Below are 15,703 nucleotides of genomic sequence, written 5' to 3'. Positions count from 1 at the left end.
TGGGGGGGTTTTTGGTTTGTTTTTTGTTTGTTTGACTTTTGCAGCATGTGTGTAGATAAGATGCCTGGATTTTATTACTAATGTGTGGGGAATATTTTATCTTTCTTTTAACAAATCCATTTCAGTTAAAAGCTAGCTTTATAGAGAGCTAATTAGTTTCATCTTCTGGATAGAGAATCATAGAAGTGTAGACAAGAAAGAGACCTCCAGAGGTCATGTTAGTCAGTTCTCTGCATTGAAGATAGAACTGTTCTATCTAGACCATTTCTGACATGTGTTTGTCTAATCTGTTCTTAAAAACTTCCAATGGAAAAGATTCCACAACTTCCCTAGGCAATTTAATCCAGTGATTAACTACCCTAACAGATAGGAAGTTTTTCCTAATGTCCAACCTAAATCTCCCTTTTTGCAATTTAAGCTCCTTGTTGCTTGTTCTAGACTCAGAGTTTAACAAGACCAGTTTTTCTCCCTGTTCCTTATAATAATTTTTTATATACTTGAAAACTGTTATCCTGCCCCATTTCAGACATCTGCCGACTAAATAAACCCATTTTTTCAGTCTCTCCTCATAGGTCATATTTTCTGTATCTTTAATCATTTTGTTGCTCTTCTCTGAACTTTCTCCAGTTTGTTCCCATCTTTCCTGGAATGAGGCACCCAGAACTGGACACAGAACTCCATTTGAGGTCTATTCAGTGCAGAGTACAATGGAAGAATTACTTTTGGTATCTTGCTTACAACACTTTGATGTTTGCTCTTTTTTTCATCAGTTTTACCCTGTTTATTCATATTTAGCTTGTGGTCCACTATGACCCCCAAATCCCTTTCTTCAGTACTCCTTCCTAGGGATCATTTCCAATTTTGTATGTGTGTAACTGATTGCCTCTTACTAGAGGAAGCACTTGCATTTGTTTTTATTGGATTTTGTTCTGTTTACTTCAGTCCATTTATCCAGTTTGTCCAGACTGAATCTTAATCTTACTACTTCCACTTGGTATCATCCACAGACTTTAAGTGTACTCTCTATACCAGACCCAGAACTGATCTCTGCCAATGTGCCTTACAGCCTGACTATGAATCACTGGTAACTACTTTCTGAGACTGGTTTTCCAGCCAGTTATGCACTAGTGATAGCTCCATCTAGGTTGTATTTCTGGAGTCTGTGTGTGTCCTGTAGCACAAGGGATGGTACATCTAGACTACAGGCTTTTGTCTACAGAGGCTTTGTTGACAGACACTGTCGACAAAGCTTCTGTCAACAAAGAGCATCTAGACTACATCCAGTTTTGTCGACAAAGCAAGCCGCTTTCTCGACATGAGAGTGTAGATGCAAAGGACAGTGTAGATGCAATAAAGACTTTTGTTGACAGAACTCTGTCAACAGAAGGCGTTATTCCACATAAAATGAGGTTTACCACCGTCACCAAAACTGCCGAGTTCTGACGACATTATGTCGACAGAACTTAGCAGTAGTGTAGACGCAGGTATAGTTTTGTTGACAAAAGTCCACTTTTGTCGACAAAACCCTGTAGTCTAGACACCCTTAGGGTAGCTCTCCCTTTGGATAGATGAGGCTCAGTGCCCATGCAAGTGAGTCCAAACTAGACAACATAAAAGGCTAGCTAGTAGTTGTATTTCCCTATGTTTATGAAAAGGTCACACAAGGCAGTGTGAAAAGCTTTACTAAAGGTTTGCTAATACCACATTTACCACTCTGCCATCCACAAAATTTGTTACCCTCTCAAAGAGAGATATTAGGTTGGTTTGATATGATTTGTACCTGACAACCTACGCTGACTGTTACTTACAATTTTATTATCTTCTAGGAGTTTGCAGTTGATTGTTTGATTATTTGCTCCATTATCTTTCAAGGTACAGAAGTTAAGATGACTGGTCTGTAGAACCTACCTCATTTTCATGGTGTTCGCTACATTAGAGAACCAAATTTTTTAGTGAAAACTGAAACACATAAAGTTGTTGAGCATTTCTGCCATTTCCACATTTTCTTTTATTGTCTTCCCTCTTCCTTGAGTAATAGACCCACCCTATCTTTTGGTCTTTCTCTTGCTTCTATGTGTTTGTAGAATATTTTCTTATTCTTTTTATGTCTGTACCCAGTTTAATCTCATTTTGTTCTGTGATCTTTCTAATTTTGGGCTACATGATTGTAGTGTTTGTTTATATTGATCCTTTGTAATTTGACCTACTTTCCTCTTTTTGTAGGACTCTCTTTTTTGCATTTCAGATAATTGAAGATCTCCTGGGTAAGCCAGAGTGGTCTTTTGCCATACTTCCCATCTTAATTGTGGCAAAAGAGTAAGCTATTTTAAATGCTGCCCATGTTTATCATCAGGGGTTTGAAATGGGTCCCATATGCAGAGAGCTTAAAAAGACTTTGACTTTTCAGCTTAGAAAAGAGGAGACTAAGGGGAGATATGATAGAGGTCTATAAAAACATGACTGATATGGAAAAAGTGAATAAGGAAAAATATTTCCCACAATATAAGAACTAGGGGTCACCAAATTAAATTAATGAGCATCAGGTTTAAAACAAAAGGAAATTTTTCTTCACTCATCTCAGTCAACCCATGGAACTCCTTGAAAGAGGATTTGGGGAAGACTAGGACTTTAATGGGGTTCAAAAAAGATCTAGCTAGATTCATGGAGGTTAGGTCCATCAATGGCTATTAGCCAGAATGGGTAGGAATGGTGTCCCTAGCCTCAGTTTGTCTGGGAATAGATGTCAGTAGATGAATCATGTGATATTTGCCTGTTGTGATCCCTTCCTCTGGGGCATCTGGTATTGGCCGCTGTCAACAGACCGGATACTGGGCTAGATGGACCTTTGGTCTGACCCAGTATTGCCGTTCTGATCCTTTTATTTCCCAAGTAACTTATTCACTTGTTCAGTATGCATCTCTTATCAGTTTTTGCATTGGTTAACACAAAAGAAATCATAGACAGTGAAGTACACTATCTATTTTAAATACTTATATGGCCCCCTTTGCCACAGTGTTTGCACAAGTGAGTGTTTGGTGTATTTATCCTCACAATATCTATGCAAGGTTGGGAAGTGCTATTTCAGCTGGGAATAGAGACATAGAGAGACTAAGTAACTTTCTTAAGGTGCCTTAGAAAGTTTCTGGCAGAGCCAAGAATAGCACCCATATCTTCTGAGTACTGATGTATTATTCTAACTACTGGACTGTCTATAATTTAACTTTATTTCATTACAGTAAATAGGATTGTAACATATTATCTGTGACAGTAAACAAGAACAAAATAGAAAAGCAAGGAAGACAACGTTTATGTGAAAGGTCTCAATTTTTGTCAGCTATTGTCATGGATTCATCAATCCATAGATTCCAAGGCCTTAAGATGATCTACTTTGGCCTCTTGTATAACACAGGCCATAGAACTTCCCCTAAATAATGCCTAGAAAAGAGATTTATAGAAACTAACATCTAAACTTGATTTAAAAATTGCCTGTGATAGAGAATCTGTCATGATCCTTGGTGAAATGTTCCAATGATTAATTTGTCCTTACTGGTTACAATTTATGCCCTATTTTCATTCAGAATTTGTCTATCTTCAGTTCCAGCCATTGGTTTGTGTTACACCCTCGTTTTCAAGATTGAAGAGCCTACTATCACATATTTATTGCCTATATAGATATTTACATTCAGAGACAGTGCTTTTTTTGTTAAAAAAAAAAAAAAAAAGGTGCCAGTACTCCAGGAGAAACGTTGTTGAGCTCTGACTGGAAGTCCTGGTACTGCATCTGGATGTACTGGTACTGTGTACCAGGCAGTACTGTCACAAAAAAAGCACTGCTCAGTGATCAAGCCACCCTTTAATCATCTCTTTGTTTACTAAAAATTTACTAAAAGTCATAGGGAATTCTTTATCACTGAGAATTTTAAGTCAAGATTGGATGTTTTTCTCAAAATTATGCTCTAGGAATTATTTATCTGAAGTTCTATGCTGTTTTATATAGGATGTCAGATTAGATTACCACAGAGATCTAATCTGTGAAACTGTCGGTGTTCCTGTATACAAATATATAATTATACTATACAGATTCTTTGTTTTTCTGGACTCCAATATTTTTCTGGTCTGCATCACTGGAAATTTGTAGTCCAGGACTATTTTGCAGCTGGTCTTAAGGAATCTCCATTTTTGCTGGTTACTTGTGACCAAGTTACTTGTGATAGAGCGTCCTCTGTCTTTATCCTATTGGTGATGGGTGCCATCTTCTGTTCAAATAGCTAACATAGCTTCTTTGGGTTTTTACATAAGGCTAAAATTGTAATATGTTGAATCTCTGTGGTCCAGTGCACAGCAAGAGAGCTCCGGCAGTAGAGGTTGCTATGGTTCTGAAGGGAGCCAGCTGGTGGGGCCAGTGGAGCCCATGGGGCACCAGAGCCTGCAGCAGGTGGGGCAGGAAAGCTAGCAATGCGGCCAGAGCTGGCAGGGGTCCCAGGAATTCTGGTAGGGCTGCCAAGAGCTCCGGTGTGGCTGTGGCAAGGCCGATGGGGCTGCCAGGAGCTCTAGCAGGGCAGTGGGACCTGCCAGGCACTCTGGCGGGGCTGCCACAGCTTGCGGGGCTGGGAAGCTGGAGAGAGCAGCTCTGGTGGCTGAGGAGAGGAACCCAGCAGGGAGGCTGGTGCTCCCCCTCCCAGACTTCCCTTGTCCCAGATTGGTCAGGTCCTGAGGGTGCCAGACCAGGGAGGTTCAACCTATATTGCTATTTATTAAGACTATGACATTATAAAAAACTATCCATTCCTTCAGAGTCATCCTTTTTGGTTTGCATAACTTGGTATGCTTACACTTCAGAAGTTATAAAAAACAATTTACAATTTTTTGTCTCAGTCGTATTCCCACTGAAGTCAATGTGCATTTTGCTGCTTATTTCAGTGGAAGTTGGATCAGACCCTCTCTACTTCTATTCTAAAGAAACAATGAAATTGGTTTTCTTCAGGCTTTTGCCAGGTTTCTGTCAGTGTAAGTTCATGAACTTCAATATCATGATTTACTTTGGTGTGAGATCAGAATCAGGCATGATAGTTGCTTTACGATGGCATCAGTTAAAGCTATAATATGGCTATGGTGGAAGACCCCTTGGTGCTATTCCCCAGTGTGCTGGTTATGCCATGGACACTCGTTCTCTGGGGCTCCCCACCACCCTGTCTTGCTGGGCCAGATCCTTTGGTCTTCCCCAGACAAAGTACAGAGCTGGGGTAACTGTCCCCCTAAGAACAATGCAGCTACCGAACCACTCAGCTCTAGGAGAATAAAGTTCTAGGGCACAGCACCCAGAAAACCAATCCTCTAAAGGGATTAAACCCCCAGATAAATCCATATTTCTCTGTGTAAGAGTTTTACACAATGGAAGCTCACTCATGTAAGCCCCCTTTATCAAAGAAAGGAGGATATGCATGCTGATTGTTCCCCCCCAGGTAACAATTATTTACACTGGACTTGATAGTACAGAAGAGTATTTTTATTAACTACAAACAGTAGGATTTAAGTGGTTGCAAGTGAAAACAGATGGATCAAAGTGAGTTACAGAATTAAAATGAAAAGAAAACACCTACCTAATTTTAATACACTAAAGCTTATTGCAAACTTACTCTTATTCTAAAAGGTGGTCTTGTTTTAGCCATCATCTTCAGGTCAGAGACTCTCTTTACTTCACCCAGGTCTCCAGCTCTCCTTTTGGGTGTATCACGCAGGCCAAATATAAAGGGACTGATGGCTTCTTGTTGCTTAAATAGACTTTTTCTTGTGCAGGAATTTTTTGTTTTCATCCCCCCTTCCATGGAAAATTATCTGGTCAAACTGGTATCCCAGTTCAAGATGGAATGGTCACATGTCTTCCTAGGACCAACCACTGCTTAGATTTAAAGGACAAACAAGGCTGTTTACAAGTCATTAAGTTGATCACCCAATCATTAAGGGTACGTCTACACTGCAACACTATTTCGAAATAACTAGTGCTATTCCAAAATAACTTAGTCCGTGTCTACACAGCAGGCAGTTATTTTGAAATAGTGTCAAAATACTGTCAAGCTGGAGGACTTCTTAGTCCAACTCCTGTAACCCTCATTGTACGAGAAATAAGGGAATTCAGAGGAAGAATGCTCTATTTCGAAATAAGTGCTGTGTAGACGCTCCCTATTTCGAAACAAGCTATGCAATTGACACAGCTCAATTTGTGTAGCTTATTTCGAGTTAAGCCCTGAAGTATAGATGCACCGTAAGGCTTCTGGAGCACCATTGGTGCTCTCATTAGCACATTTAAAACCATAAACAATCTCATACTTCCTATTTCTAATGTTGCATATAAGAATTATATATGCACCAGAATAAGATATATACAGATCCTGCAGGCTGCAACATTAAAATTGATAGATTACATGAGGTACTTGTCCAAAGCATCTCCAAGTTATGCATATTTATATTCATAAGCCAATTTCATAAGGCATGGAAGGGGGGACTGTCACAGTTGCCGTCAAGTAGCTTTGTTCTGTGGCTACCTTTTTGGAACTGGAAATTGTATTTAAATAGCTTTTTATTAAGCACATCTATAGATGAGGTGAACAGGAGTGATTAAGTGGAGTCCAGTCAAATAGACTATATACAGGTACTTTTATATATAGATTCCCTTAAGAAAATTTCTCAGATAGTTCGCAGTGGGGGAAATGAATCTGTTTCCTCTTCTCACAAAACCCATCTTCAGTTTACAAACTGAAATTCCTATGTACATCTTTACTTGAATACCTATATGTGGTTTTAAAGTGTTGTAAAGTGTTCTATTATAACTGGTGACAGTGGATAGTAGTAGAAAATGCTGAATAATTGGACAGGTACGGTGTCCGTAACCACTGAAGCAAAATCTACACTGAAATATTTACATTCCCTTTTCTCCCTCCACTCCTGGAGCTCCCAATTATCTCACCTCCCACCAGTAAGTGTCTTGAGCTGGCACTTTCAGCTGTACTAACAAGCTTGTCAGCTAAGGAGAGAATGTTGAGTTGGAACAGTGTTTGATGGATTAAAGCTCTGGCTGTTTCACTTGTGCAGCTCCTGGATTGTATTATGAATCACAATTTCAGTATCTTTGGGCAAAATTACCCAGCACGTCTGTGGAGACCATATTACAATGTCAGAACAATGTCAATTTTAGTTAAAGAATATATTTTAATCAAAAATAATTAAAATAACATCAGGGTTTTGACAGCTTTTTCACCCATGCTTGGGAATCCTGTCGCAAGGCTCCTGCAGCACTTTAAACTTGACCTTCTTTTTCATTTTATGTTGACATAATTAATAAGCAGTGCTTCATTTTCACTTTTTAATGCCATAACGGCTCTTCTATCAAATTACAACACTGCAGCATTCTCCAGGGTACTATTTATTGCACATACAAAATAAACTGTAAAATAAAGAGAAATTGTTGCATGCCCGGCATTAAAATTGTGCATTTACATATTTTAGACATTCTGTTCTATTATGAAATGTTGGGATATTTAGGTTTGTTAAAACAATATGTTTTTTCTTAAAGGCCACAGGTTGTTCATAAATCCTGCCCACACAGCCAATCTGAGCATGGCTTTATGGTCCATGTAAAACCGTGGCATAGGTTCTTTCATTTGGGGAAGAGGGAATGGGAAGTTTCCAGATCAATTTTATAGCTGAAAAGGGAAGCACTATTCAGGCTACCTTTAATAGCACTAAGGCCACTACAGGTTTCCTACTAGCTACTTTCAACTGAGTCAGCTCTTCTGCTTACCAGCAAGCATGCTTTATGACTTGAGGCCAGAAAGAAGGCCAGCTCAGGAGGTAACATGGTCAAGTTGCTTAAGCAAGGGACTAATCCCAACTCTGGATTCAGACTCCTTCTGTGACCTTTGTCATGTTTTGTACATGCAAATCAACCTTTTCAGACTTGGTCCTGGCCTAAGTACCGCTCTAAATGCAGTGGCTGATATAAAGTTCTAGCAGCTGAACTGTAGTGCTTGTCTTCTTTCTCTCTGCTAGATCCTTGGTTTACCCCTAGGATGTGGACTCTAAAGGAGATAATTTAGGGCCAGCTAAAGGAATCTCCAGATAGTTATGACAGCTTTTCAGCCATTTGATGTTGCATCTTTGATTTCCCTCACCATTGTGTGTTCACTTTCTGTTTTTCAGTAGGAGGAAGAGGAGTTTAACCCTACTTGTGTGTTTATATTCTTAAAATTAAGGATTGATTTGCTCTCACTGAGATGTAGAACTGAAGTCAAGTTTGAAAACTGTATGCATTGTAGTTTACTATATGCAAAACCAATAATGAAATTCCAGCTTGTAGTATATATTGTCAAATAATACATCATAATATAGATGTATTGTAAAAAATAAGACAGTGTTGAGTTCCCTATCATAGGTATACTGTTATGGATCAGATTAAAATGTGTAACTAACTCCCATGTGATTCCTTTGCCTGCAGTGGTGTTACTCCAAATTACACCAGCGTAGCTGAGATTAGATTTGGCTTTCTGCCTGTGGAAAGCTTGATTGTCAGTGATGCATTAACACCTTTTAAAATAGAACTATAATTAGGTTTGTGTGTTTTTTGGAATAGTGCAAGCCAAATTTCACAGTTAATCTTTGTAGCACTGTTTGGTGCCCAGGAGAGAGATTCAGTCTTGTCATTTTTCATTTCCTCTCAGCCTGTAACAGGTGCCCATTTTGGAGAGAATTATCTTCATTTTAAGATTTTCTGACAAACAATATTTTATTACTGTTTTTCTGAACCATGCTTGTGGTTTCCAGATGTTATTTCAGTCATGCTTATTCCTAGCCAAATACTAAGAACATTAATGCACACCAACATATGTTATCCCTTATCTTATACTGCAATTGCAGTCTCTTTGTCATGTGTGGGTACAACACATAGCACAGTAGAAGTCTGATATATATAACTACCTAGGAACTTTTGCTACTAAGCATGAACACTTGGAATTTAATGATAGAAGTGGGGATAGAATTTAGGTTGCCTGACGCCAAAAGCAAAGGCCCTCACTATAAGATTGAGTGGCCCTGTTAAGCGTGTGAGGAACAAGATGCAAAAAACATTTTTTGCCACCTTTCAACAGCTCCTTTTCGGACTCATTGGTAACCGTTTCATCATAATCAGCAACAGAGAGATGCATTTCCTCCATGCTCCAGGGCAGTCCAGAAAGGATTGCACCAGCAAAATCCCTGCTGTGGAGATGTGTCTCTACACCATTCCCAAAATACACTGGTTTATAACTGTCACAGTCTTGCTCTTAGCTGTTAATAAAAATAAAAGGGAATATTAGCATATGAAGCCTATATAAACAATTGAGCACATCAAATTTTATTCAGTATAGGGAAGTGGCGCACATGAACACTAGCGTGTTCAATTACACTGCTCTTTGAAAGGAAAACATTGATTATATAAGAAACTAATCTATGCCAGTCTTCCTTTTGGGCTTGTAATGCTAGGCCTACATTGTAATATTCACAATGGTATGAAAAATTCGTACAACATCATGGTCAAAAGATTGTTTTCAGAACAGCTTTTAATCAAGAATAAAAACCATGAATTTCCTGTTTGTGTTTTGATCAAATATAAAGGTCAAGATATAGCAAAGAGCAATTACAAGGTGCACTGTACTTTTTAGAAAAGGACATAGTATGCTCATTGTCAAATCACACTTAGCTGTTAAGTACTTTTTTTTTCTTTTTCAGCTAAAAAATTGCTGAAAGGCAGAATATTCAGTATTTTAGGTGCCTGATAATTAAATGGTAGTTGGAAACTGCGGTAGGAAATTTTCTGCTGGTATGGCCCATCTCTGTTAGTGTGTATCATTCAGTTTTGCACCTAATTGAAAATAGAAGATAGAAAATTCAGCAATTATTTTTCCCTATAGAACAATATTCAATCTACTGGTATCATGGCTGTCCAACTATAATCATTAGGAGGACATTCTTTCCAGTTCTTACAGAGCTACAACTGTTCAGCAGCATGGTGAATACAGAGAGGGAAGGGACTATTATATTTAAACACTTGTCACTTAAAACAATTAAAATGTATGATGCTGGGGCACAGTTATTTTTAGCACATTGATAATTGTATTGTAAACATTTTCTTAGGCTTTGAAAAAGCTGTTCAGTCTGAAAAATATAGCCTTGAATTAGAAAGCTTTTAACAGCCATGATCGGCAACACTAGGAATAATAGCTCTGCAACAAAGGTGTTTTATGTTTAGAATTGTGGCATCTTATTAAATTCCAGGCATTGTAATTATTTTTGCTGGCTCTGAAAATAGGAATGTTGTTTATATTTGCTGTAAGTGAAGCCCTCTAGGGGCCAAGTTTTCTTCTATTAACACCAGTATAACAACAGAGTAATTCTAATGAGTTACTCCATATTTACAACAGTATGACTGAGAGCAGAATCTGGTTCAGAATGTTTCACGTCACTTTGTGGGCAGAATACAGAAAATGTCAATGCTAAACATTTGTTTATTTCTCTCTTCTATTATCAGACAGTATAACAGAAGTCTTCACTAACATCTATGTAACCAGCTTTGGACCTGTTTCAGACACAGACATGGTGAGTTCCTGAGTCAACCAATATTTTGCTTAATTAGTGCAGAAAGGCTAAGGAGGCATACTGTTAACTTGGAAGAATGTTTACATTCTGCTCCCATTTACACTGGAGCATATCAGAAGTAAATTAATTGAAATCAATAGAGTTATGGCAATATAACATTGATACATGTTAAAGGATGTGTGGTGTGACATAGGTGATCATAGGCTTTCTACTGGTGCTTTGCACTTGGGTGGATTTCACCCAGACTGAAGTCAAGGCAGGGAAAGCCTATCTGTAACAGTTCCCAAGTTGTTATAAATACAGTGTTTTGTTGAATGGCTTTATTTATATCAGCCTTTTGTAAAGAAGATCATAGATTCCCAATGACTGGACAAGCTGAGGAGCTTTCCAGGACTTTGGGATGGATGGCTTGGGACAAAGAGAGAGAGAGAGAGAGAGAGAGAGAAAGAGAGTGGGCTATGAGGTTTGTTCCTCATGGATCTCAAACTCTGCCCCCACAATGAAATGGTTTGAGAAAAATTCCTGGAAGGAAGGAGTCCCTTGTGTTTGTAAGTTTCTGACTGGCAGTTCTGGACAATGGCTCTAATACAGCAAACACTTATATTAGTTGTTCTTAGGTTACCTCCTTAAAGGCAATGGAACTACTCAGGTCAGGAAGGACTAGCCGCATCAGCAACAATGGTGATTAAAATAGGAAGCTAACCGTCTTGGCCTACATGGTCAGTGCAAGGTGTGTTGTTACCCAGAGTGGAAAATGTTTTTAGCATCCCCTGTTTGGTTTGCGAAAAACAAAACATTTTTTGAAGGGGGAAACTCCAAAGGGAGGAAGACTTTTTGATGTTCCTGTGACTGATATGGCAATTTCCTTCAACACTTTGGAAGTTCTTATTTTATTAATTTTATGTATTAAGGTGAGCCAAAATTGTATGTAACTTCCCTAGAGGAGAGTGTTATGCTTTTAAGAAGCACATGGGATCTTTTTAGGGGAAAAGGCAAGATGCTACATTTATTAAGACTACAGTATGAAAGCAGCTAACATATGCTTCATAAAGACAAGCCCACACATACAGGTGCACATGATGTATAGTTACCAGTCTGTCATGGCTCAAGTCAGTCTTACTAGCCAGGCAAGGGTCGGAATCTTTCAATCAGGGGCTTTTGATTGCGATTCAAGGCTCCTCTGAGGCTTGGCTTGGAGGATCAAACCCAGAGTCAAATGGCAAGAGCCTCCCTTCTCATTTATGTAAGCTCCTATTTGAGTCTATAGGTTTTGCAGTGTCATGTTGCAATCATTCATTCTTAAAAGGTGTTAATCTCAGAGTTTTCCACAGTTATCCATTGATGGTTATTGTGAGGCTTCCCATCCTTATCTCTTGTTTGTGTCTCACTTTTGGGGGGCTCTGCCTGTCTCCAGGGTTCATCAATTTGGCTAATTTAATTCAGCCTCAGACACAATGGATGTTTCCTGGTTATCTTCAAGGTTCCCACTTCTTGACCATCTGGGCATCTGTGATGGCTTTCACACTTACACACATCCTCCACTCACACCAAGCAATTTACAAAGCATTCCAGATAAGGATTACATACTTTCTAGAAGACACAACTTAGTTTACAATGCAGATGTTGTCTAATCATGAGAAAAAAGGTGAAATAGAAGCATACAGATCTCATAGGCAAATCATTATACATCAAATTTACATTTATACACTGATACTAAAATACTACATTTTTGCCATAGTAGAAGTTATCGTCAATCAGGATTTGGGATGATCCCAGTGGGTTCCTGACAGGTCCTCTACTTCGTCAATGATGTTAAACTTTCTGCTGCGTGCATGCATGTGTTTACTCCCCTGTCTGGTGCGATAATCAGATGCAATTAGTTAACATGACATACTCCCCAGAGACCACAAATCAGATAAGGATTGAAATCACCCAAGCAGATTTATTGCCAAATGACATACAATAATAGTTGTCAGCAAACAGATTTATCGCTGTGCCACTATACCTTATGTAAGCCATGGCAATGAGCTAACACCCACTAAGAACTCTGGATTTCCAGTCCCTCCCCTCCCCCACCATGGTCAGCTGGCGATCACCCTTTGGGGTGCACATTTATACACAGGTACAAACAAGTTACACGTCACTCTTGACGTATCAGGTTGCCACCCTCTATTACGTGGTTACTGCCCCTTACCTCACAGAAGTGGGGTTTACTTACTATTCATCATGCTGTCAACTTCGACCCAGTCCTGAACCTAGGCTATATGTACATTATTTGTGGGGAGGCGGGTGGTACCAAAATGTTTCTCAGCGAGGCGTTCTGTTACGACCCCTCTGGAATGTGCTTACAGCCTGTGCCTGGTACCTATGCTTGATAACTTTTGGCATTCTTTATGCTTGACCTGGCTTATACTATTTCTCATTAGCCAAACCTCTTTCCTGCTTGCAGTTCCACTGAGCCGAAATCTTTCTCACTAGATTTCAGGCCTGCTGATTTTATGTTGCAGACCCTCAACTTATTACAGAAGTGATGGATGTGAGACCTGGGAAGTTTAAAGGCATTCACATTCTGAATTGTTCCAGATAAGTATGGACTTGTGGAGACAACAAGAGTTAAGTGGATTCCCTGGGTAATCCCTAAAGAATGACTAATGCAACTTCCACATCTCTCATTATGCAAAAATCCATCCTTTTGAATCTACTCCCTATAGAAAGGGACATAGTCTGCTGATAACCTGTTACAGAAGGCCAAGATAAAAGAACCAAGCTGTATAAATTGTTGATCTGTCCAGGCTTTGTTCTAGTTCTGGATCTAAGTTGGAAGAATAAGTAATTATGGGGAAAACCCAGTTGTGGGTTTTGAAGGACTAAAACCTACCAGTTGTATGTGAGGGGGTGAATTCTGGCAATCTTTCTAGTAAGTATGTATTTTCTTTGTTGTTTTAATATGCTTCTCTGTAATGCTCTTTGCCTTAAGAATAAATGTTCTTGTTTAGAAGGAGATGAATGGTGATTTCTATCTGTGGACAATGATCTGGTCAGCACCTTCAAAAAGAAAGCAAATTATAGGTGCTGGCCTTTTAGGGTATCACAGTGTAAGACAGGGAGCTGGGCAGTTTTAGCACCCCAATTAAGAAGGAGTGAGATGTGGATCTCTGCCCAAGACAGTTGATGGCTGTGGAGCTGAAAGCCTTATGGTTGATTACAGAGGGGAATATGGGTGCAGTTTCACTAAAATCACAGTTCCTCCTCAGAATTTTCCTTGAATTGTTTCATTGGGAGGATGGATATGATTGCCTTCTCCTCACCCTCACCCTTAGTTCTCCAAGGAAATGGCAGTGGTCCTGCTCTCAGGCTGGCTGAATCCCAGGGATCTTCAAGAATGTACAAATGTTATCACTAAGCACCTTGACGTCAGGTTCTCTGCCAGTGCTGTTGCATTGCCAAGATGTCCCATAGCTACTGCTTCTTCTAGGACTTATTCATAAGAGTTTTTTCTCTGATAGCTGAAGATTGGTGGCAGAGTGATTAGTCTCTGCTTACCTTAACTTTCTGCAAGTTTTTCTACTGGCACCTAGGGATGGAAGTACAATGCATGTGGAGTGAGGACCACAGAAAAGGTCTGGGAACAGTGCCACTGGGTGTGGTTGATTCACACTGACTTCACTTTCTCTACGGAACAGGGGAGATCCATACTGGAAATGATAGGAATAGGTAATAGGAATTAGTTATGGCCACTGCATATTGCAGATCGTGTTCTCAATTTCCATCAGTGTTGATGTATTTTGTATCTAAGTTTCACTTAAAACCAATGCCTCAATACAGGTTTCCATTGAAATCCCAAGTTTTGCCAACCAATCATTTACTCTGAGGAGTTTTCAAAACTCGGTATCAAGCTGTCAAGCAAAAACTGTTAGTAAATCTAACAGAATATGGTTCAATGATTTAACATTGGAAGATTTTTTTAAAAAGTTAAGATTTTTTGTGCTAAACCCTCACATACAGCATTGGTTAGTGCTCATCAAGATTTAATTAATTTAGAAAGTTTTTTGGAAAACAATCTTATCTCCTATGCATAAACTGAATTATCTAATGTCCTAATTGTTGGCTTCAGAATTGTTGCACAAACTGAATTTTAAAAGAGGTATTGCAAGAATGCATGCATTATGGTAACTGTTTTTACTCTGTTCAAAACTATTTATGGTGTGTCAGTAGCAGGATATGTCATTAGTACTTGTGTTTTGTTATGATAGGTCAAAAATTCCACATCCATGTGAGTTCATATTTTTGTCATGGTTGCTCATAGTCTCCATTTCTGCTTTTATTTGGGTAGAGAAGTCTTTGTGATTTCTTCCTGTTGCCCTGCCTCCTTGCGGAGATGCAGATGACACATATACTCAATCATAAGACCATTCATTCATAAGCTGGACCATCCTCCCCCAAGTTTAAAAAAATTGCAATGATCCATTCATAAGCCTACTCTGTATCAGTAGTTTGCAAACTTCTGGTCCCAGCTTGTCTGCATAAGTCTCTGGCATGTCAGGACATTTTGTTTACCTGGAGTGTCTGTAGGCATGGAGCCCCTCAGCTCCCAGAGGCTGCTATTCACCATTCCTAGCCAATGGGAGCTGCGGGAAGCAGCACAGGCTGAGGAATGTACTGATCACCACTTCCTGCCACTCCCATTGACCCAGAACAGCAAACAGCAGCCACTGGAAGCTGAAGGGCTCCATGCCTGCAGACATTCAAGGTACATAAAATGTCCTAGCACACCAGCAGTTTGCTGGGCTGGGAACTGAAGTTTGACAACCATCCCTTCACCCCCCCCCATTTAAAAAATGGTAAAACACAATGACCCGTTCATAAGCTGATTCCTGCTCTTTACTGCTTCATTTTTTACCAAAAAATTAGGCTTATGCTTGAGTACATATGACACTTATTTCTCCCTTCCAACTACAAAAGACAGAAGTAACAAAAGAACATTCTTCAAAACAAAAAAGCCACAGTTAGATTATAAATTTAGGACTTAATCAAAACTTGGCAGGGCTCATTTGTGACGCTTTTTCTTTTGCACCAA

The 15,703-nt window shown here is 39.3% G+C and overlaps 1 protein-coding gene across 1 annotated transcript in view; it reads left to right on the top strand.

Moving 5' to 3' along the window:
• GABRA2 (gamma-aminobutyric acid type A receptor subunit alpha2) overlaps positions 1–15,703 on the top strand; it is a 79,290-nt gene that overhangs the window by 19,704 nt on the left and 43,883 nt on the right. The window contains exon 4 of the mRNA XM_006111926.5: positions 10,559–10,626. Coding sequence (XP_006111988.3) covers positions 10,559–10,626 — 68 coding nt within the window. The remainder of the gene's footprint in view (positions 1–10,558; positions 10,627–15,703) is intronic.

This window comes from Pelodiscus sinensis, chromosome 4, assembly GCF_052426305.1.
Source record: "Pelodiscus sinensis isolate ZL-2025 chromosome 4, ASM5242630v1, whole genome shotgun sequence".
Taxonomy (NCBI): Eukaryota; Metazoa; Chordata; order Testudines; family Trionychidae; genus Pelodiscus; species Pelodiscus sinensis.
Note: the sequence above shows the minus strand (reverse complement) of the source record. Positions and strands in the feature narration are given on the sequence as shown.